The following is a 22,232-nucleotide window of genomic DNA, read 5'->3' on the forward strand; positions in this document are numbered from 1 at the left end:
GTTTATTTGGGCGTATGGTTCCAGAGGTAGAATCCATGACAGAGTGGAGGCAGCTCATGTAGCAGCTCGAACCACAAACAGGAACCAAGAGCAAAATGGGAACGCAGGCGTCTGAACTCTCAGCAAGGCCTGCTTCCGGAACCTCCCAAATAATGCCATAGTCTGTGGGGACAGTTTCCCTTAAAACACTACAGTGATCAAAAGCTGCCCCCTAGTGTAGACTTTAAGACACATTGTAGGATTGAATGGGAAACTAAATAAAATGTATCATTAACTTACAAGTGTATGGATTTAACAGGAATTTTCTCCATCTGTTGTTCCTTCAAACAGCTGGGGAAGCCTTGAGGCCTTTATCCAAAGCTGCAAACCACGGGGCTCCTGAAAGCTGGAGCAGCACTCTCCGGGGAGCCTTGCCCCAGCCCTCACTGGGGATCCTAGGCAAGCGTTCTCAGGAGCCAGGCCCTTGATGAAACCACGGCACTTGCTGTGGTTCCTTGATCTAATTAATATCCCTGCTCGCACCCTCTACAGCAGCTAACTGAGACATCCCAGTACTCAGTCAGATCTTGCCTGCGGACACTCAGGCTGACCCCTCGATGCCACCACATCATTGGGTTCTGCCACCGGCCGGTGTGTCACGGGTGGAGGCTTCCTCTTAGCCCACCGACACTACCGAAGTTCTTGAGGTTGGAGGGAGGAAACATTTTCCCCGGCAGTGTACAGAACTGTAGCCAGAGAGGCTGACGAGCAGTGGCGGGGTGACTGTGTGTTTGGGGAAGGGGTGGGGACACGAGAGAATCACTTTTGGTGCCCAAGCGTGTGTGCAACTTCCTGCCACCGGGGAAACAGTAAACCAACCCTCGCTTCTCCTTTCTCCACTGTGGTCTCAGGGCTGGCAGGGAGCCCCAGATCCTCGTGGCCTCAGCCAGCTTTCCCAGCCCTACATGGGAGGAGAGATGCCCTGGACCATTCTGCTGTTTGCATCTGGTGAGTCTGAAGCTTGCCCTTGGGGGAAGCACCCAGCTGCCCCTCCCCTGTCCACCATGCTGCCCTCTGGGGCAGAAAGCACAGTGGGGCTGCTCTCTCCAGTTGGTAGATGAGTCGGGTCCCCACGGAGGCAGCCTGGGAAACACCAGCCTGAGCTTTCTCATCTCCTTCGAGCCAAGTTTTCTAGAAATATTACCCCAGGAGCAGTGCCACTGTCCGTGACTCAGCCCCCTTGGCCGCCAGGACTGTGGCACTCAGAGAAAGGGACTCGGAAAAGTGGGATGTCAGGAGAGGTTAGCTCAGAAGTTCTGTGGAGTTTGTCTGCAGGCATCCTGCTCAAAGCCGAGGGGCATAACACAGGAGTGCCTGCCTGGGATGTATGTGGCTCTGTCTGTCTGTCTGTTTGTTTAAAGAGGGGCTGGTGTGACGGGGTGGGGAGGGCACTTGCTGCCAAGCCTGAGGACCTGAGTTTGATCCCTGGCATTCACATAGTGGAAGGAGAGACCCAACTCCTGCAAGTTGTCCTCTGTTTTACACACACACACACACACACACACACACACACACACACACACACACAAAATGAATGAAAATTTAATTTAAAAAAAAAAGACAAAGCAAAGAGCTGGAGAGATGACTCAGCAGTTAAGAGCACTGGCCGCTCTTCCAAAGAACCTGGGTTCAATTCCCAGCACCCACACGGCAGAACACAACTTTCTGTAACTCAGGTCCAAAGGGATTTGACACCCTTTTCTGGGCTCCACAGGAACCAGATACCCACATATTGCCCAGACATACATGCAAGCAAATCACTCATACACAGAATATAAATTTTAAAAAGACAAAATGGAAAAAAAAAAAAGACAAAATGGATTGCCTCTGACTTTCTGGTCAGGAAGTTGTGACAGCTAGGCAAGACTGGTCCCTTTCGAGGCTGCTTCCTACAGAACTCACTCCACCCCTCCCACAACACCAAGGAGTGAGGTGGATTCCTCTGCCCTCCCAGTTTACTCTCCTTTACTCACCCTTTTCCAACCAACATGACCTCCCTCACCTCTTGGGTTTTCTTTTCTGGTCTTGTGGATGAATCCAGGGCCTCACCCATGGCAGAAGCACTGAGCCACACTCCAGCCCCTCACTGGGGAACTCTAGGTAGGGGGCTCTACCATGCAGCCACACCCCCAGCTCATCGGTGTGCCCCATCCACTGTCTGGGCTTCTTCCTACAGCATTTCCTCAGGCTGGAAGGTTCTTCCCTAATCTTCACAGTGGTCTTTCTCCACAAGCAGGGCTCAGATTATATGTCACCTCTTCTGGGAAGTCCTCTGAGGTCACCCTAGTTCACAAGCACTACCCAGCACTCCTCTTGTACTTTCCTGAGGTCAGCACTTCTGTTTATTTCTTTTCTGCCTTCATTTTATTTTCTGTGTATGGGTGGTTTGTGTACTTGTATGTCTGGGCACTGTGTGCATGCCTGGTGTACTTGTATGTCTGGTGTACTTGTATGTCTGGGCACTGTGTGCATGCCTGGTGCCGGTGGAGGCCAGAAGAGGGCGCCAAATCCCTTTGGACCTGAGTTACAGACCGAGTTATGATCTGCCATGTGGGTGCTTGGAATCACACCCAGGTCCTGTGGAAGAGCGGCCAGTGCTCTTAACCGCTGAACCGTCTCTCCAGCCCTAGCTTCTGTTCATTTCTGTAGTCCATTGCCTTGTCCCTAGCAACCACAGCAGGCTCTGATGCATAGTACTGTTGAGTGAGCATCACTCTATTGTTGTATACTAATCACTGCCACTGTCGATAAAATGTCTTAAACAATGACACGTGAGTGCCATTGTATCCAATGTGCCAGGCACCCAGTTTCCTAAACAGTGTGAGTAAGGGTCACCACCAGTGTCCTGTTACAAACGCCAAGGCTCAGGTACTGGAGGTGTAGACCAACAGAAGGTTAGGACGGCTTGATCCCCAGCCACATGTGCAGGCTCAGGTGCACACGCGCACGCGCACGCACACACATGCGCACACGCACACGCACGTAGATCACCTACATGGAGTAGGTGATCTGGTCCCAAGAACACTGCCAGCTCAAGCTGTCCTTCTTCATTACAGGCTCCTTGGCCATTCCTGCACCATCCATTTTCCTGGTGCCCCCCTACCCAAGCAGCCAAGATGATGCCATCTACATCTCATGTACAGCCCCAGAGGACTTCCTAGGGGCCAATTTCACCCTGTTCCGAGGGGAAGAGGCAGTCCAGCTCCTGCAGGCCCCCTCAGATCAGCCCGGCGTGACATTCAATGTGACTGGTGGTGGCAGTGAGGCTGCTGGGGGTGACTTCCGCTGTCAGTATGGCGTGATGGGTGAGCACAGCCAGCCCCAGCTGTCGGGCCTCAGCCAGTCAGTGCAGGTCTCCTTTCCAGGTAAGACCCCAATGCAGAACCCCATCATGCTGCCCTCTCCCTCCCTGAGATGCTTTGGTGCAAGTCCAAGTCTACAGATAAGTAGATCTGAAGGAAGAGAAGCGGCCACCTGACAGATGCCCAGCACCTACAGCAGGGAAATGGCCACCTGACAGATGCCCAGCACCTACAGCAGGGAAATGGCCACCTGACAGATGCCCAGCACTTACAGCAGGGAAATGGCCACCTGACAGATGCCTAGAACCTACAGCAGGGAAATGGCCACCTGACAGATGCCCAGCACTTACAGCAGGGAAATGGCCACCTGACAGATGCCCAGCACCTACAGCAGGGAAATGGTCACCTGACAGATGCCCAGCACTTACAGCAGGGAAATGGTCACCTGACAGATGCCCAGCACCTACAGCAGGGAAATGGTCACCTGACAGATGCCCAGCACCTACAGCAGGGAAATGGTCACCTGACAGATGCCCAGCACTTACAGCAGGGAAATGGCCACCTGACAGATGCCTAGAACCTACAGCAGGGAAATGGCCACCTGATAGATACCCAGCACTTACACCGGGAAAATGGTGAGCAGAGGCCCTGGGGCTGGAACTTGCATTTGTGTGTTTGTGGGAGACCTCAGGAAGGCAGAAGCTCAGTGAAAGGAAGAACATGTGCAGTGTGGCAGGGAGGTAATCCTGTAGGAAGCAGTGGGCCACAGCAGACATCAGCTGTTGATCTGACTAAGCAGGAGCCCTGGGAGGCCTCATATCTGTGTTTGCTGTGGGCCACAGAAATATGAAGCAGGAATTCAGCTGACTGTAGCACGAATCTTAACAGGTCTTATAATAAAATTAAACCTGAAGCCAGGTATCGGGGTGAATGCTGGAAGATCAGAGAAGCAGAACAAGCCACAGCCTCCTCAGCCTCACCATTTCCTCAGCTGATCCTGTTTCCTCAGACTGGAAGCCTCTGTGTCCTCATCCAAATGGATCTCAGCTGAACTGCTGCTCAAAAGCCTAAAAGCTTAACCAACTCTAGTTCCTGGTCCTTACGCCTTATATACCTTTCTGCTTTCTGCCATCACTTCCTGGGATTAAAGGCATGAGTCACCATGCCTGGCTGTTTCCAGTGTGGCTTTGAACTCACAGAGATCCAGATGGATCTCTGCCCTAGAATGCTAGGATTAAAGGCGTGTGCTACCACTGCCTAACCTCTATGTTTAATATTATGGCTGTTCTTGTTCTCTGACCCCAGATAAGTTTATTAGGATGCACAATATTTTGGGAACACAATACCACATTTCCCCTTTTTTGTCTAAAATTAAAAAAGCTTATAACTAATACAAGAAAAACTATATCCAATAAGTATATACAATATATACAGTCAAGAATTACATTAACAATGTCTAGTCCATTAACATTTGACGGATTCAGACAAAAAACTCCATTATATATATTAACAATGTCCAGTCCATTAACATTTGACAAATTCAGACAAAAAATTTTCTTTACTTACCCTATTTAAAACAAGTAGTTCCTTTTTAAAAGTAGATTCAATAATCTCCCTCTTTATCTTATCATATCCATATTGTCTTTTTTTCTTCTCGTGTGCTATTGTAGCTTTTCCATTCCCAGAACAGTGTGTTTGATCATTCACTGGAGCACTGGCTGCTCTTCCAGAAGACCTGGGTTCAGTTCCTAGGGCCTACATGGCCGCTTACAACCACCTGTAACTCCAACCCCAGGAGACCCACTGCCCTCTTCTGGCCTCCACTGGCATCGCATGCAAGTGGTGCACAGACACATGCAGGCAAAACACCCAAACACATAAACAAATAACCACCAATTAATTAAGAAAGACAACGACATGGGAGCTAGGCTTGGTGGTGATAGACCCCAAATCCAGGGTTCTACCTTCTCAAGTGGGCGCCCCAAGAACCCAGACTCCGGTCCAGTTGATGCAAACAGCACGAGGTTTATTGAAGAAGCGGCTGTACAGTCGGGCTCCCCCTGTCCTGAGGGCAAGAGTCACATCGCACTGCAGCCACATAGGTACTTTTAAAGGAAAAACCCACAAAAACCACAAGATTACAATTCCCATACAATTTCGTTTTGATTGATTTATGTCCAGAGGCTAATTTCTCAAGATCATGGTCTGACCACAGAGGGGGTACAGTCACGTCCGCATGCACATTCCTCCCAAAACCTCAACAGGGTGTCAGGGCGGGAGTGAGAGTTACACAAAGGTCACAGTGGTCCTTCCTGGAACACTTGCAATTATCCCAGTCACAGTTGAGCGGACCTCTTAACAGAAATCTCTTTATATTGTTACATTGTGGCAGGGGGGTCGTTGAGCAATGGCTGAGTCAGGTTGCCCTTGGAACTAGCTTTTTTTGTGGCGCACCTCTAATCCCAGCACTCAGAAGTAGAGGCAAGTTCGGAGCCAGTCTGGTCGACATAGAGAGTTCCAGGCAAGCCAGGCCTACATAGTGAGGTCTTGTCTCAAACCAAACTTGGCGTGGGATGTGGCTGCACTGCTGGAGCACTTGCCAGGCATCCTCAAAGCCCCAGGTCTCATCCCAGCACGGGGCACATGCCTGTCATCCTGGTAGAGGCAAGAGGATCAGGAGTTCAAGGTCTTCCTCTGCTACAGAGCAAGTTTGAGGGCTGCAGGGGCACTTGAGTCCTTTTGGAAAAAGAGGTGGGATGTAAAGGAAAGAAAGGAAAAAGAAATTGGATTCACCCACAAAAGGGCTTTGCTGGTTCACTGAAGTGAATTCAGACATGGCTAGAACTGAAAAATGAAAGGTGTACATAGTAACAGCCTGTCTCAAACAAACAAAAACCCAAAGGGCAGGAACTCCATGTCATCTTGCCCTCCTTCCCTGACTTATTTTAAGGACACCTTTCCCTACACAGTGGCAAAACCCTGCCCAGCAGCTCTAGGTATGCATCTTAGTGCTCCAGTGCCAATCCTAGCCACAGAGAAACAACCTTTAAAATAGCTCTTCCAAAATTAGTATTTATTTATTCATTCATTCATTTATTGTTTTATGTGTATGGGTATTTTCATTCATTTATTTAATTATTGTTTTATGTGTATGGGTATTTTCATTCATTCATTCATTTATTCATTTATTGTTTTATGTGTATGGGTATTTTCATTCACTCATTTATTGTTTTATGTGTATGGGTATTTTGCCTGCATGTATTGAATGTGCACCATATGTGTGCAATGCCCAAAGAGGCCAGAAGAGGGTTCTTTTTTGTTTTTTGTTTTTCTGAGACAGGGTTTCTCTGCGTAGTTTTGGAGCCTATCCTGAAACTCAATCTGTAGCCCAGGCTGGCCTCGAACTCACAAAGACCCGCCTGCCTCTGCCTCCTGAGTGCTGGGATTAAAGGTGTGCGCCACCACCGCCTGGCTCTTTTTTGTTTTTTTGAGACAGGGTTTCTCTGTGTAGCCCTGGCTGCCCTGGAACTCACTCTGTAGACCAAGCTGGCCTCAAACTCAGTGATCAGCCTGCCTCTGCCTCCCAAGTGCCTGGATTACAGGAGTGTGCCACTACCGCCCAGCCAGAAGAGGGTTCTTATCCTCTGGGTCTGGCATTGCACGTGGTTATGAGCTGCCATGCGGATCCTGGGAATTTAACATGGGTCCTCTGGAAGAGGAGCCAGTGCTTTTAACCACTGAGGTCTCTCCAGCCTCCATAATTTGTCCTCCCCCCCCTTTTTTTTTTAAAGATTTATTTACTTATGTATTTTATGGAGTGCTCCATCTGCATGTATGCCTGCACACCAGAAGAGGGCATCAGATCCCATTATAAGTAGTTGCGAGCCTATTTGTGGGTGCTGGGACTTGAACCCGGGTCCTCTGGAAGAGCAGTCCATGCTCTCCACGCTTGAGTCATCTTTCCAGTCCTAATTTCTTTTTAATTGTATTTTATTTGTGTTGCATTTTATTGGTGTGTGTGTGTGTGTGTGTGTGTGTGTGTGTGTGTGTGTGTGTGTGTGTAATTCCTGTTGGTACACATGGAAGTCAGAAGACAATCTGAGAATCTGTTCTCTCCTTACACCATGTGGGAATTGAACTCAGACTGCCAGGGTTGGTGGCAAGTGCCTTTAACTACTAAGTCATTGTCTTAGGGTTACTATTGCTGTGATGAAACACCATGACCAAGAGCAAGTTGGAGCAGAGAGGGTTAATTTGGCTTACACTTCCACATCATAGTCACCACTGAAGGAAGTCAGGGCAGGAACTCACACAGGGCAGGATCCTGAGGCAGGAGCTGATGCAGAGGCCGTGGAGGATGCTGCTCACTGGCCTGCTCAGCCTGCCTTTTTTTTTTTTTTTTCCTGTCTTTTTTTGGTTTTTTGAGATAGGGTCTCTCTGTGCAGCCTTGGCTGTTCTGGATCTTGCTCTGTAGACCAGGCTGGTCTCGAAATCAGAGATCCACCTGCCTCTGGCTCCCAAGTGCTGGGATTAAAGGCATGCACCACTGCCACCCAGCCTCAATCTGCTTTCTTCTAGAACCCAGGACCACCAGCCCAGGGATGGCACCATCCACAGAGGTCTGGGCTCTCCAACTTCAATCACTAATTAAGAAAATGCCCTACAGCAGGCAGTGGTGGCATGTGTCTTTTCCAGCCCTACAATCAATCAGATCTTTAAATATATATATGTATTATATATATATATAAATATATATATATATATATATTTATATATATATATTTATATAGTGTTCTGCCTGAGGGCGCCAGATCTCATTACAGATGGTTGTGAGCCACAATGTTGCTGCTGGGAATTGAACTCAGGACCTCTGGAAGAGGAGCCAATGCTCTTAACCTCTGAGCCATCTCTCCAGTCCCCTACAACCAGATCTCATGGGGCCATTTTCTCAATTGAGGGTCCCTCCTTTCATCTGACTCTGGCTAGTGACAAATTGACATAAAACTGGCCAGCAGAGGCCATGGCAGGCAGCTGACTAGAAACTGAGGGCTGTATCCTCTCCCAGACACCCCCCCATAAGCCCTCCCAGCCCTGGGGAAGCCAGTCCTCTCAAAGCTTAGCTAGTGATATGGCAAAGCCAGAGTTCTGATCTAGAACACCTTTTAAGAACAGGATCAAAACCAAAAAAAAAAAAAAAGCCGGGCGGTGGTGGTGCACACCTTTAATCCCAGCACTCAGGAGGCAGAGGCAGGCGGATCTCTGTGAGTTCGAGGCCAGCCTGGGCTACCAAGTGAGTTCCAGGAGAGGCTCAAAGCTACACAGAGAAACCCTGTCTCGAAAAACCAAAAAAAAAAAAAAAAAAAAAAAAAAAGAACAGGATCAGAGCAAGTTTTATTCTGCTCATGGATTTGGTCAAATATCTTTTGATCTGTGCAACTTAGAGTTCAAGTCTACCTGTTAATGTACATGGGGAAGCACACAGAGCTGCATGTGATGATATCTTTTTTTTTTTTTTTTTTTTTTTTTTGGTTTTTTGAGACAGGGTTTCTCTGTGTAGCTTTGTACCTTTCCTGGAACTCACTTGGTAGCCCAGGCTGGCCTCGAACTCACAGAGATCCGCCTGCCTCTGCCTCCCGAGTGCTGGGATTAAAGGCGTGCGCCACCACCTCCCGGCGATGATATTTTATTTGTATGTTTATAAAGTTTGCCTGGAAAACAACAACAACAAGAAACTAGCCAGCAGAGCCATCTTGCCAGCCCTAAAATATCTTAAATTGTTTTTTTGAGACAAGGTCTCATACTGTAGCTCAGGCTTGCCTCAAACTCAATGTAATCCTCCTGCCTCATACTCCTAAGGGTTGTGACTACACAGAGTGTTCTCGTTCTCTCTCTCTCTCCCTCCCTCTCTCCCTCCCTCTCCCTCTCCCTCTCTCTCTCCCCTCTCTCTTTCTCCTTGAGACAGGTTTTCTCTGTGTAGCCCTGGCTGTCCTGAAACTCACTCTATAGACCAGGCCAACCTTGAACTCATAGAAATCCACCTGCATCTGCCTCCCAAGTGCTGGCATTAAAGGTGTACACCACTGTGCCAGGCGCACAGAGCTCTTTTTAAAAATGTTTTCATGGAGGCTGGAGAGATGGCTCAGCATTTGAGAGGACTGACTGCTCTTCCAAAGGACCCGAGTTTGGTTTCCAGCACCCATGTCAGGGAATTCACAGCTGCCTGTAACCCTAGTGTAAGGGGAACTGACACCCTTTTCTGGACTCTGTGGGCTCTAGACAAGCCTCCTCTCAGCCTCCATGCATATAAATAAAAATACAAATGATGTTTTCATTAGCATGTATTAACTATACACAACAATGGATCATTTGTCCATTGTCAGACCACCTGGATGGTTCAGTGGTTAAGGACACTTGCTCTCAGGCCTGATGACCTGAGTCCATCTCTGGGACCCATATGATGGAAGGAGAGAACCAACTCCCACACATTGTCCTCTGACCTCCATGCACATACTATGGTGCGTGCGTGCGTGCGTGCGTGCGTGCGTGCGTGCGTGCCTGCGTGCCTGCGTGCCTGCGTGCGTGAGAGAGAGACTAAATGGAATAAAATATTTAAATCTCCATCCTTTCTTTTTGATGGTGCTGGGGATGGAACCTAGGACCTTCCTTACATTAGGTGAATTTTCTATCCTGAGATATATAGCCCCTTACTTTGTCTTTTGTGTGTGTGTGTGTGTGTGTGTGTGTGTGTGTGTGTGTGTGTGTGCGCGCGCGCGTATGTGTTTGTGTAGGTCATTCTGTATCCTAGGCTGGCTTTGACTTCTCTAGCACATGCTAGCCTTGAACTCACAATCCTCCTCCTCCTCCTCCTCCTCCTCAATTTTCTAAATGCTTGGTAATCCAGTCTTAGGATGGGGGTTCTTCCCCAGAAGGAAGAAACTTTCTTACTGGTCCAGCAGAAGTCCTCACTGGTTGCTAATTGCCTATGTACAAGGCTCTTCGAGTTTCCAGGCCCACCTACACTCAAGATGCTTGTCTGGGGCATCTCTTGGGTGAGGGTGGAGCTCCAGGAGGTACCCCCAGGTGCCTGCCCTCCCATACCCTCCCAGCTCCTTCACCTGTCCGTTCTCTTCTCCCTCTAGTCCCCACCTGGATCATGGTGCTCTCCCTGAGCCTGGCTGGAGCCATCCTCCTCCTCCTCGCAGGGCTGGTGGCTGTCGCCGTGGTGGTCAGGAAAGGTAATGGGGCATGCAGGAAACAAGGCCAGTGGTCAGGAAAGGTAATGGGGCATGCAGGAAACAAGGCCAGTGGTCAGGAGAGGTGATGGGGCATGCAGGAAACAAGGCCAGTGGTCAGGAGAGGTGATGGGGCATGCAGGAAACAAGGCCAGCTGGCAGCCTCCACATGGCTCTTAGTCTTCCTCTTTCAGTTTTTGAGGCAGGGTCTCACTATGTAGCCCTGGCTGCCCTGAAACCACTGTGTGGTCCAGGCTAGCCTGGAAACCAGAAATCCACTGCCTCTGTTTCTGCCCTTGGAGTGCAGGCATTGTGCTACCATGGCCAGCTCCTTGTCTCTTTCCCCTCCCCCCCACTCTCCTCTCCTCCCCCTCCCCACTCTCCTCCCCCTCCCCCCTCTCCTCTCCTCCCCCTCCCCCCCTCTCCTCTCCTCCTCCTCCCCCCTCCCCTCTCCTCCCCCTCCCCCCTCTCCTCTCCTCCCCCTCCCCACTCTCCTCTCCTCCCCCTCCCCCCCTCTCCTCTCCTCCCCCTCCCCACTCTCCTCTCCTCCCCCTCCCCACTCTCCTCTCCTCCCCCTCCAGGATCACATCATTGAGGCTGATGCTGAAATCCTGTTTACTCCTGGATTTTTTTTTTCTTTCCTTTTTTTGGGTATGTGTGTGTGTGGCTAGAACTTGAAATCCTCCTGCCACACCTTCCCAAGTACTACAATTTCATATGGACAATACCACAACTGTTTTATTTTAAATCTTTTCATTTTATTATGGGTATAGGTATACCTATACCTATAGGTGTATAGGTATCTGCCTGCATGCATAAATACACACCACATGCACACAATGCCCAGAGGCCAAAGCACGGCACCGAATACCCTGCAACTGGAGTTACAAACGGCTGTGGGTCATCATGATCTTCAGGAGGAAGAAGGCAGCTCAGTTCAACATGACTAATCAGCCGATGCTGGTTCAGACTTCAGGAGTCTGACCCCAAGTGGTTTATTTTAGGCATGTTAAGCACAGCACAATTTGGTGAAAAATTTCCTAGTGATAATTAACTCAATTCCATGTGCACAATTAAGCTTAAGAAATGACATTGAAACTCTTTGTAAAGTACATGTGACATCTTCCATTAAGATGGGTTCTACAGGTTGACTATATGTGACACCTTCCAAAAAGATAGGTTCTATACATTGACTGAGAAAAGCAAGCTCATGATAAGGGTCTGAGGGAAGATCTGGTGTGGTCTGAACCACACCGGCTCCCAGCCTTCTGGGCAGACAGCAGGCTATGCATCCCTTCCTTTGCAGGACCAGCCCGTGTGTGTAATATTCCAGGTTCCCCTCGTGCTCATCTGTGAGCACGAGGACTTCTGTGCCTCCTACACATGTGGCTGGAACTGAGCCTGGGGCCTCTGGAAAAGCAGCCAGTGCTCTTAGCTGGAGTCACCTCTGCACCTCACCAGGGCTGCTTCTTTTCATCCATGTTTTCAGGAGCACGGAGACAGTCAGTCTGGGGAATTCTTTCACCAGAATTCAGCAGCAGGTCACTAGCAAAAGGGAGGTGACAGGGGGAGGGAGGGGAGACTGACATATGGGACCCCTGGGTACTCAAGGTGTGGTACTATCCTGTTTCTGGACCACCCTCTGAGGCATCAAGATCGATGGCGGTTCAAGTCTCTTGCATAAAAGGCACCGTGGGCACACCTGGGCACAGCTCTTACTAACTGAAGGCAGAAGGATCAAGACTTCAATGTCAGCCTCACTATCTAGCAAGTTCCAGGCTAACCTGAGCTACGTGAGGTGCTGTCTCAGAAACAAAAGCATAGTCCCATTTGTGTTCAAGCATTCCCTCCGTTTCTAGAACTTTCATCCTCTAAACCAGTGGTTCTCACCCTTCCTAATGCTGTGACCCTTTAATATGGTTCCTCATGTTGTGGTGACTCCCAACTGTAGCTAGAGTTTTCCTGCCTGGCCCACAGTCAGGAGAAATCTCTCTCACCTGCCAGTCCCACAGCCACTCAGACCCGACCAAGTAAACACAGAGACTTATATTGCTTACAAACTGTATGGCCGTGGCAGGCTTCTTGCTAACTGTTCTTACAGCTTAAATTAATCCATTTCCATTAATCTATACCTTGCCACATGGCTCGTGGCTTACCGGAGTCTTCACATGCTGTTTGTCATCGTGGCGGCTGGCAGTGTCTCTCTGACTCAGCCTTCCACTTCCCAGCTTTATTCTCCTCCTTGTCCCGCCTACACTTCCTGCCTGGCCACTGGCCAATCAGTGATTTATTTATTGACCAATCAGCAACACACTTGACATACAGACCATCCCACAGCACCCAACCATAAAATTATTTTCATTCCTACTTCATAACTGTAATTTGCTACTGTTATGAATTGTAGTGTAAGTGTTTTTGGAGACAGAGGTTTGTTGAGGGTCATAACCCACAGAACCACTGCTCTGGACTCTGCTCATTAGGCAGTGGCTCTGTTCACTTCACCCTCAGCTCCTGGCAACAATGGAGACTTCTTTCTAAACAAAGTTTACTTTCCATTATGGGGGAGTGTGTGGAGGTTGCAGGATTCAGTTCTCTTTTTCCACCAAGTGGGTTCCCAGGATCCAACTCAGATCATCAGGCTTGGCAGCAAGTGTCTTTACCTGAAGAGCCATCTCACTATCACACCCCCACCCTAGCCCCCACCCCCACTTTTGACAGGTATCACATAGCCCAGGCTGGCCTCAAACTTGCTTTATAGCTGAGGGTGGCCTTGGACTCCTGCTCCTCCTGCCTCCACCTCCCTAGTGCTAGGGCCACAGGCTTGTGTTGGAAATTGTCTAGCAGGATATTCATGTTTTTGTTTTTGTTTTTTTGAGACAGGGTTTCTCTGTGTAGCCCTGGCTGTCCTGGAACTCGTAGGTGGCACCACTTGCCAAGTTGGTGGGAATATAGGGGTTGCTGTCATATTGTCATCCTAAGGTTGCTAAGGCTTAGCTCAGTGTGGAGTGCTTGTCTCATGTGCATGAGGCCCAGGGTTCAAACCCCACCCCCCACAGGGTTTCTCTGTGTAGACCAGGCTGGCCTGGAACTCACTCTGTAGACCAGGCTGGCCTTGAACTACAGAGATCTATCTGCCTCTGCCTCTGGTGTGCTGGGATTAAAGGCCTGTGCAACTACCTAAAACCCAGCCTGAAATTCATAGTTTTTAAGAAAAATAATTTTACATGTTTACACAATTTTGAAGATTTTGTTTGTTTGGATTTCACTTCAGAGCCCAGGCTGGTCTGAAGACCTGCCGTCTCCCATATAGATCAGGTTGGCCTTGAAATGTAGGTAATCCTCCTGCCTCTGCTTTCAGTTTGCAGGGATTACAGCAGTGAGCCACCTCACTGGTAACTTGGAGTTCTTGTTTTTTTAAGGAACATACCTCTCTCGTAAGTCAAGCACAAAAATAAATAAGGGGCAGTAAGATCGCTAAGCAGACAAAGATGCTTGCTGCCAAGCATACCTATGTAAGTTCGATCTCTGGGACTCATGGCAGGACAGCTGCCTCCACAGGATTTCCTCTAACCTCTGCGTATGCCCTCTGGTGTGTGTACCCACACCCATACAAGAACATGCACACACAGAGTAAATAAAGCTTACAAAGAAAAAAAAACCCACCTAAAATGTATGGGGTGACATGGTAGTACACACCTGTAATTCCAGAACTCAAAGGCAGTGGAGGAGGACTGTGGTTTAGAGACCAACCCTGGCTGGACCCTGTCTCAAAGAAACAGATCAAGGGTGATGCCACACACCCATAATTCTAGCATTTAGCTGGTAGAAGTAGGAGGACCTGGAGTTCAAAGCCAGCCTTGGCTACACAGTGAGTTCAGGCTAGCCTGAGCTATACAGGACAGTTTCAGACAACTAAGTGAAGGTGGGCACGTTGGTACAGCCCTTTAATCCCTGTACTCAGCAGGCAGATCTGGACCTACAGTCTAATCTACATAGTGAGTTCCAGAACAACCAGGGCTACATGTGAAACCTTGCCTAGAAAACAAAACTACTGTAAAAAAAAACAAAACTGGGAAAGACCTGTTTATAGCAGCTTTTGTACTTAGTAGCAGATCTATGTGGATGAGGCAAGGCTGGGTTCCACAGGGGTCAAGGGGGCTTTTGGTTTTATGGGTGTAGGCATTTCTCAGCTGCTACCAGATCTAGAATAATCTAACCAATGCTTGTTCATCTTTCTTCCAGCTAAAATAAAAAACTTACAGAAGCAAAGGTGAGTCCCTCCAGGGTGTCTCTGAGCACTTCACTGGCTGGGCAGACCCTGGGCAGACCTTCATCCCCTAAGGTGTTCTCTGGTGGGAGGGCTGATAAATGCACGGAACATGAATTATTTATTGAGCATTGCTATGTGTCAGGATGTTCTAAAACCAGTGCTCACCACTTCCTCCCAGAAGTCCAGATGAACCCCATTTTCCAGATGTGAATACTGAGCCTGGAGTCAAGTCACATGGGGCCAGGCAACCCAGCTGCCTTACCTCCAACTCACTGCTGGCTGCCACAATATTGTCCCAGAAACCTAGGTATTTGCAGTGGCATTCTTTACTGTGCCATGTTAGACGTTTCCTGGAGTTGTCCCTGGGTGCTAATAGCCAGAGAGCTGTCACTTAGTGTAATGACTGGAAATGAGGGTGCAGGTATTTGCTGTGGGAAGGGGATGAGCAAGTGGTAAGCACAAGCCATAGCAGCTGTCGCTGGGGGGATGTTCTTGAACAAGTGCCCTATTTCACGGGGCATCCTTTCTTCTGAATCCCTTTGCAGAGAGCGTGACTCCTGCTGGGCTCAGATCAACTTCACCAACACAGGTCTGTTATGCCCTCTGCGCGCGCGCTCCTTGATGCTTCCCTGGGTGAAGGAAGCTTCAAAATCCTGTTGCTCTTGAGGTCCAAACACTGTCCCCATTCTTTCTGCTGGGTTACCACTTTCTGTTTCTGTCTCCAGCCTCTACACTGGCTCTACCCACTGCCTAGAACACTCTCTCTAGCTTCAATGTATAAGCTATCCCCTCCAGGAAACCTCCCCTGATCCCCACTCAGGCTCTGTACTAGACTTCCACACCACCCAAGCTATCAGCACATGGAAGAGATCAGCAGCGTTTGTCTATCGATTGACTTGTTCGTCTATCGATTGACTTGTTCATGATTTATGTGTGTGCGGGAGCATGCCACAGTGCATGTGAGGTCAGAGGACAACTTGCAGGGATCATTTCTTCCTTCTACCAAGGGGTCCTGGGGATTGAATCAAGTCAACAAACTTGGCTGCAAGTGCCTTTACCTGCTGAGCCATCTCACTGGCCCCCACCCTGTAGCTTGAGTTTTCCTGCCTGGCCCACAGTCAGGGCAAATCTCTCTCACCTGCCAGTCCCACAGCCACTCAGACCCAACAAGCAAACACAGAGACTTATATTGCTTACAAACTGTATGGCCGTGGCAGGCTTCTTGCAGCTTAAATCAATCCATTTCCATAAATCTATACCTTGCCACATGGCTCGTGGCTTACCGGCATCTTCACATGCTGTCTCTCATCGTGGCGGCTGGCAGTGTCTCTCTGACTCAGCCTTCCACTTCCCAGCTTTATTCTCCTCCTTGTCCCGCCTACACTTCCTGCCTAGCCAATGGCCAATCAGTGTTTTATTTATTGACTAATTAGCAACACATTTGCCATACAGAACATCCCACAGCACCGCCCAGCCTGTTCTACACAGTGAGACCTGTGCCTTCCCTCTGAATGTTCACAGCTCACCCTGGGGTGGCTGGAAAGGAGCAGGAGAGGATACTGGAGGATGAACCCCAACTCCTTCTGCAGGGTGGATTCTGGGTGTCAAGGCTGTGGGACAGGAGCAGGTGGGTGCGAGGCAGCAGGCCACCCTGTGCTGACTCTGCTTTCTCTGTTTCAGACATGTCCTTTGATAACTCTCTGTTTGCCATCTCCACGGTGAGTAGCTCTTTTTCTTAGTGAAGTTTCCCGATGACCGACCAGCTAAGAGGGGAAGTGTCACTGGGAGTCCTCTGACTCTGAGCTTCAGAACCAGGAAGAAGCCCAGAGTCACAGAACTAGGACTTGCCCATAAGTCTAGGGCTGGTTATGAGAAGGATGGTGAGGGGTTTGGGGTGACCCATGGCCTCTTCAGGTTCCTATGTGGAGCCTTGTGACACTCTGATGTGCTCTCATCTCCTCCTGACAATAAGAAAAGCTTATTGTTAAGTCAGTGTAGGGCTCACACCTCTAATCCCAGCACTTGGGAGGTGGAGGCAGGAGGACTGGAGGACTACCTTGAGTTTGAGACTAGCCTGAGCTACACAGTGAGGTATAGGTCAACCTGGGCTACAGAGTCCCTATCTCCCCTCCACACTTTATTCTGTGTGTGTGTGTGTGTGTGTGTGTGTGTGTGTGTGTGTAGGCAGGGTGTGTGGGTGTGTGTGTGCCACAGCATACCTGTGGAGGTCAGAGGTCAACTTGCTGGAGTTTGTTCTCTCCTTCTACCAGGAATCAAGTTCAGGTCACCAGGTCTGACTGAAAGTGCTTTGAGCTGCTGAGCCATCTCACCAGCCCGAGTGCCCCTGTCTTAAAACAACGAGGAGGGCAGAGCGGCACACACCTTTAATCCTAGCACTCAGGAGACAGACAGGTGGATTCCTGAGTTGGAGGCCAGCCTGGTCTATAAATGAGTTCTAGATCAGTGGAGCTACACAGAGAAACCCTGTTGCAAAAGCCGACAAAAGAAAACAATGAAACATAAGCTGGAGACCAGCGCAGCTGCAGGGTAGAATGAGAGCCGTGCGTGCGTGCGTGCGTGCGTGCGCACGTGTGTGTGTGTGTGTGTGTGTGTGTGTGTGTGTGTGTGTGTGTGTGTGTTCGAAGCAGGGGTTCCATACTCAGCCCCACATACAAAAAGAGAAGGAGGGAGGGAGCTGGGGGAGAGAGAGACCTGTTACATCTGTTGCAGCTTCAGCTCTTGGACCAACCCTGAACTGTGCAGATCAACCTAGAAGGCAGGGCCTGGTGGCCGGGGCATGTAACCCCACCATTTGGGGATCTTAGGGCAGGTGGACTGCTGCAGGTTTGTCCAGCCAGGGGCAGCCAGAACCGTCCAGCCCCTAAGGCTTTCTATTGTTAGGTTTGGGTTAGATCTTGCCTCCAGACAGCCTGGTCACAAACTCACTATGTTGCTGAGGATGCACCTGAACATCTGAGCATCTTCCAGCTACCTCCCAAGTGCTGCGATCACGGGTGTGCACTATAGTCTGTTTCTGTGGTGCTGGGGGTGGAACCCAGGGCTTCCTGCATACTAGGCAAATACTCTGCCATATGAGTCACGTTTCACTGGCTTTTATTTGAGACCAGATCTCAGTATGTAGCTGTCCCCTCACTATCCCCGGGCTGTATAAAACACTGTAACACATATACCTGTCTTAGGTTGGGCATGTACCAAAAGTTTCAAGCTCTATTTCCTGCTTTTCTTGATTTGCCTATTCTCATATGAACAATATATTTCTCCCACCTCACATAGTACCTTAGTTTCATCCCATTTTTTTTCTTTTCTTTCTTTCTTTCTTTTTTTTTTTTTTTTTTTTTTTTTTTGGTTTTTCGAGACAGGGTTTCTCTGTGCAGCTTTGCGCCTTTCCTGGAACTCGCTTTGGAGACCAAGCTGGCCTCGAACTCACAGAGATCCGCCTGGCTCTGCCTCCCGAGTGCTGGGATTAAAGGCGTGCGCCACCACCGCCTGGCCTCTTTTTCTTTTTTAATGGTGTTTTGTCTATATGTATGTCTGTGTGAGAGTGTTGGATCCTGAAGTTACAGACAGGTATGAGCTGCCATGTGGGTGCTGAGAATTGAACCTGGGTCTCTGGAAGAGCAGTCTGTGCTCTTAACTGAAAGGCCATCTCTCCAGCCCTCTAGCCCCTATTTTATTTTATTTTATTTTATTTAATTTTTTGAGAAAGATCTCTATGTAGTTCTGGCTGCCCTGGAACTCAGAGACCCTCCCACCTCTACGTCCCAAGTGCTGGGATTAAAGGTGTGGACTATTAGCCGGGCGGTGGTGGTGCACGCCTTTGATCCCAGCATTCAGGAGGCAGAGCCAGGTGGATCTCTGTGAGTTCGATGCCAGCCCGGGCTACCAAGTGAGTCCCAGGAAAGGCGCAAAGCTACACAGAGAAACCCTGTCTCGAAAAACAAAACAAAACAAAACAAAACAAAAAAAAAAAAGGTGTGGACTATTAGACCTGGCATCTTTCTTTTTTTAAGACTAGGGGCTGGAGAGATGGCTCAGCAGTTAAGAGCACTGGCTCTTCTTCCAGAGGACCCGGGTTCAATTCCCAGCACCCACATGGCAGCTCACAACTGTCTGCAACTCCAGTTCTGGGAGATCTGAAACCTTCACACCAATGTACATAAAATAAAGTTAAATAAAATATTAAAAAAAAAAAAAGACAATGGTCTTACCAGCTGGGCAGTGGTGGTGGTGGTGCATGCCTTTAATCCCAGCACTTGGGAGGCAGAGGCAGGGAGATCTCTGTGAGTTCAAGGTCAGCTGGGTCTACAGAGCAAGAGAGAGAGTTCCAGGCCAGCCAAAGCTACACAGAGGGACCCTGTCTTGGGGAAAAAAAAAATAGGGTCTTTAGCTCAGGCTGGCTTTCAATTCACAGAGACCTGCTTGCCCGTCTCCTGAGTGCTGGGATTAAAGGCATGCCCTGCTGTATTATTATTATTATTATTATTATTTTTACAAAGACCCTGTGGGATCTTACTAGGGTCAATGTTTAGGGAGAACCAAAGCTCTGAAGGGACCTCAACCTGTCTCAATCAGCTGGGTTCAGTTCTTGAAAGGTTTTAGGGGAGCCCTGATAGGGGTGAGCACAAAGGTGGGCTGGCTTACTGGTGCCATCCACTTCATGGACCTCTCTGTTTCAGGCCCACAGTGCCCCTAGGAGATGGATACTATCATCTGAAACTAAGGCGTAGGAGAGCTGTCACTCAGTGAGGTCAGGCTGCTAGGGAGTGACAGAGTGGGAACTGAGCACAGGCCTCTGGCCTCCTTCCTCAGCAGAGTAAAGGTAGCAGGAGCAGAGCCACTGAAGGTTGGGATATGGGTGGGGGGGAGAGGTGGAGGATACCTGAGAACTTGGAATAGGAGGAACTCACAGGTTCTTACACCCCAAATCACTCAGTTCTTTTTCTTCCATGGACAAAGAAAATGACTCAGGAAGACTTGGTGGCAACCCCAGATGCACATCTTTGCAACTCCGAGCCTCAAAAGCGGCCCACCTCTACATCATCCTCTCCAGAGCTCCCTGAGTTCAGCACTTTCCGGGCCTGCCAGTGAGGCCAGGAGTGAGGACCCCTTTATCCGGTTCTCCCCGTCCCACTGCCGAAAGCTACAGAAGCTGGACATCTACCCAGAGACTCGGCGTAGGGAGGGGTCAAGACAAGGCTTTCTAAGGAGATGGACAGGCCAGAGGAAGGGGACTCCTGGTGTGACCTTCCTCACAGAAGACAAGAAGAATCGGCAGGGGAGCAGCCTAGAGGCTGGATGGAGAGCCAGAGCCCATTTGTAGATTCCCTGGACTGTAGATCACCAGAGGTGTCGCCCCTGCATCTGGACGTCCAGCTGGGCATAGGAGGTCTACATTCTGTACCTCTTTCCTCTGCTTCCCCAGCTGCACCTGACCTTCAGACTGGTGTTTATATTTTTATATGTTTTCTGTTGTTTCTAGATAGGGTCTCACTGTGTGGCCCTGGCTGTCCTGGAACTCACTATGTAGACCAGGCTGGCCTCAAACTCAGAGATCCACCTGCCTGTCTCTAGAGTTCTGGGATTAAAGGTGCATACCACCATGCCAGACTTTGGGGTGTTTTTTGCTGTTGTTTTCGAGACGGGGTTTCACTGTGTAGCCCTGTCTGTCCTGGAACTCACTATGTAGACCAGGTTGCCTGCCTCTGCCTCTCAAGTGCTAGAATTAAAGGCTTGCACCACTCCAGCCCAACAGGGTGTATGTTTTTTAGTGACAGAATTTCACTTTGTAGCTCAGGCTGGCCTTGAGATCACATCATCCTGTTTCTGCCTGAGATTATGAGCTTGTACCATTGGGGGTCGGGGCTTGGGAAAGGGCTGAGTGTATGTTTAGTCCTGCTGGCACAGGTCCTGTTAAAGTAACCCTAAGGTCTCAGGTAACCTTTAAATTTGGGATTGCATGACTTGGAGGTTGGGGAGGAAGGTGAATTGGCCACGCTGGAGGTAACCATACCACTGAACTTCAGTTAATGTGGTGTATGAGAAAAGTCTGGAGGTGCAGGAAGGGAATGGAGCATTGTGGAGACCAGGAACGTAGGAACAAAGGGGTCGTAAGGACCAGGAGTAAATTAGAGGTCCCAAAGAGTTCACCAAAAAGTAAATAGCGGATGACACTGTTGAACACAGAGGCTAGCCATTACTGGGGGATCCGAGAGTTAGCTGGAAAGGAGAGGTCCTGGTGCAGAAGCCGAAGAATTTCCTCAAAGACTGAAAGTTCAGTGGGAATTGCCAAGGTCCAGAGCGGGCTCAAAGTGCTTTTCCAGCAGTGCAGCCTGGGGCGGGGCCACAGCGAGGGCGTGCTGCAATCCGGCCCCCTCGTAGCACGGGTGCTCTTCCTACCAGGGAGAGCAGAAGGAGGTGGAGCGCCCGGCTAAGACCTGGGGGGCGGAGACTTGGCGTGGGGGCGTGGCCGAGCGCCCAGTTTGGAAACTCTTCTTTCTCCAGGCCCAGGAGCGGTCGTGCCCAGGACCCCGGCCAGGAGATGACCGGCCTTCCTGAGGCAGAGCACCGCCCCTTGACTTACGCTTCTGCCCCGCCCTCAGAGCGCCTGCATTTTGCGACGAACGGCGGCCCTTGTGGGGGCGGGGCCAGCCCTCGGCGGGCCGTACCCTAGCGGCCGAGCACCTACTGCCCCCGAAGCGTGTCGTTCGCTGGACGCCGGCATAGAGGCGGAGCCCAGCCATCGAGGGGGCGTTCCTTCTTAGTCGGGCACGGGTCCCGGACTCAAGTTCCTCTACCCTGCTTGAGCTACTCCACCGTGCTACAGAGCACGGTCGTTCGCGTGTTGCCGGCCTGGGGGCGGGGTGTGGCCCCCGGGGGCGTGGCCGAGCGGCCGAACGCTACCTCCTGACGCTTACGGTGGTACAAAGCGCCGTGGTTCACAAAACGCCGGCCCGGAGGGGCGGGGCCTCCCGGTCCTTCCGGGGGCGTGCCCGAGAGGCCAAGCACCGCCTCCTGACGCATGCCCTGCCCATCTCTCCGGAGCTGCTGCGCTGTGGCACAAAGCGCCGCTTCTCACGCGGCGCGGCCTCGGGGCGGAGCTTAGCACCCCTGGGGGCGTGCCATAGCGCCAAGCACCGCCTCTCGACGTAGGGTCCTTCGCCCCGGCGTCCCGGGGAGGCTAAGCCACCTCACAAAGCAGCGACCGTTCCCGCGGGGTGGGGCCGGCCCCACCCACGTCGTGCTCGCTCTCGCCGGGCTCCCTCAGGCGCCAGCAGGTGGCGCTGCGCCACCGAGCCGGCCCGTGGCGGCGGCGGCGGCGAGGCGGCGCGTGGCCGGCAGGCGGCGCGCTGCCAGGCTCGGCCTCGGCCT

The 22,232-nt window shown here is 50.4% G+C and overlaps 1 protein-coding gene across 1 annotated transcript; it reads left to right on the plus strand.

Moving 5' to 3' along the window:
* The first annotated feature begins 736 nt into the window (after positions 1-736).
* CUNH19orf38 (chromosome unknown C19orf38 homolog) lies at positions 737-22,184 on the plus strand. The gene is made up of 7 exons (XM_052754186.1): positions 737-987; positions 3,096-3,404; positions 10,481-10,576; positions 14,816-14,843; positions 15,389-15,432; positions 16,524-16,561; positions 19,821-22,184. Exons 1-7 carry the CDS (start codon positions 945-947, stop codon positions 19,950-19,952), a joined length of 690 nt encoding a protein of 229 aa, XP_052610146.1. The 5' UTR covers positions 737-944; the 3' UTR covers positions 19,953-22,184.
* The last annotated feature ends 48 nt before the right edge of the window (positions 22,185-22,232 follow it).

The sequence above is a fragment of the Peromyscus californicus genome, unplaced genomic scaffold (assembly GCF_007827085.1).
Source record: "Peromyscus californicus insignis strain IS unplaced genomic scaffold, ASM782708v3 Scaffold_11__1_contigs__length_118956290, whole genome shotgun sequence".
NCBI lineage: Eukaryota > Metazoa > Chordata > Mammalia > Rodentia > Cricetidae > Peromyscus > Peromyscus californicus.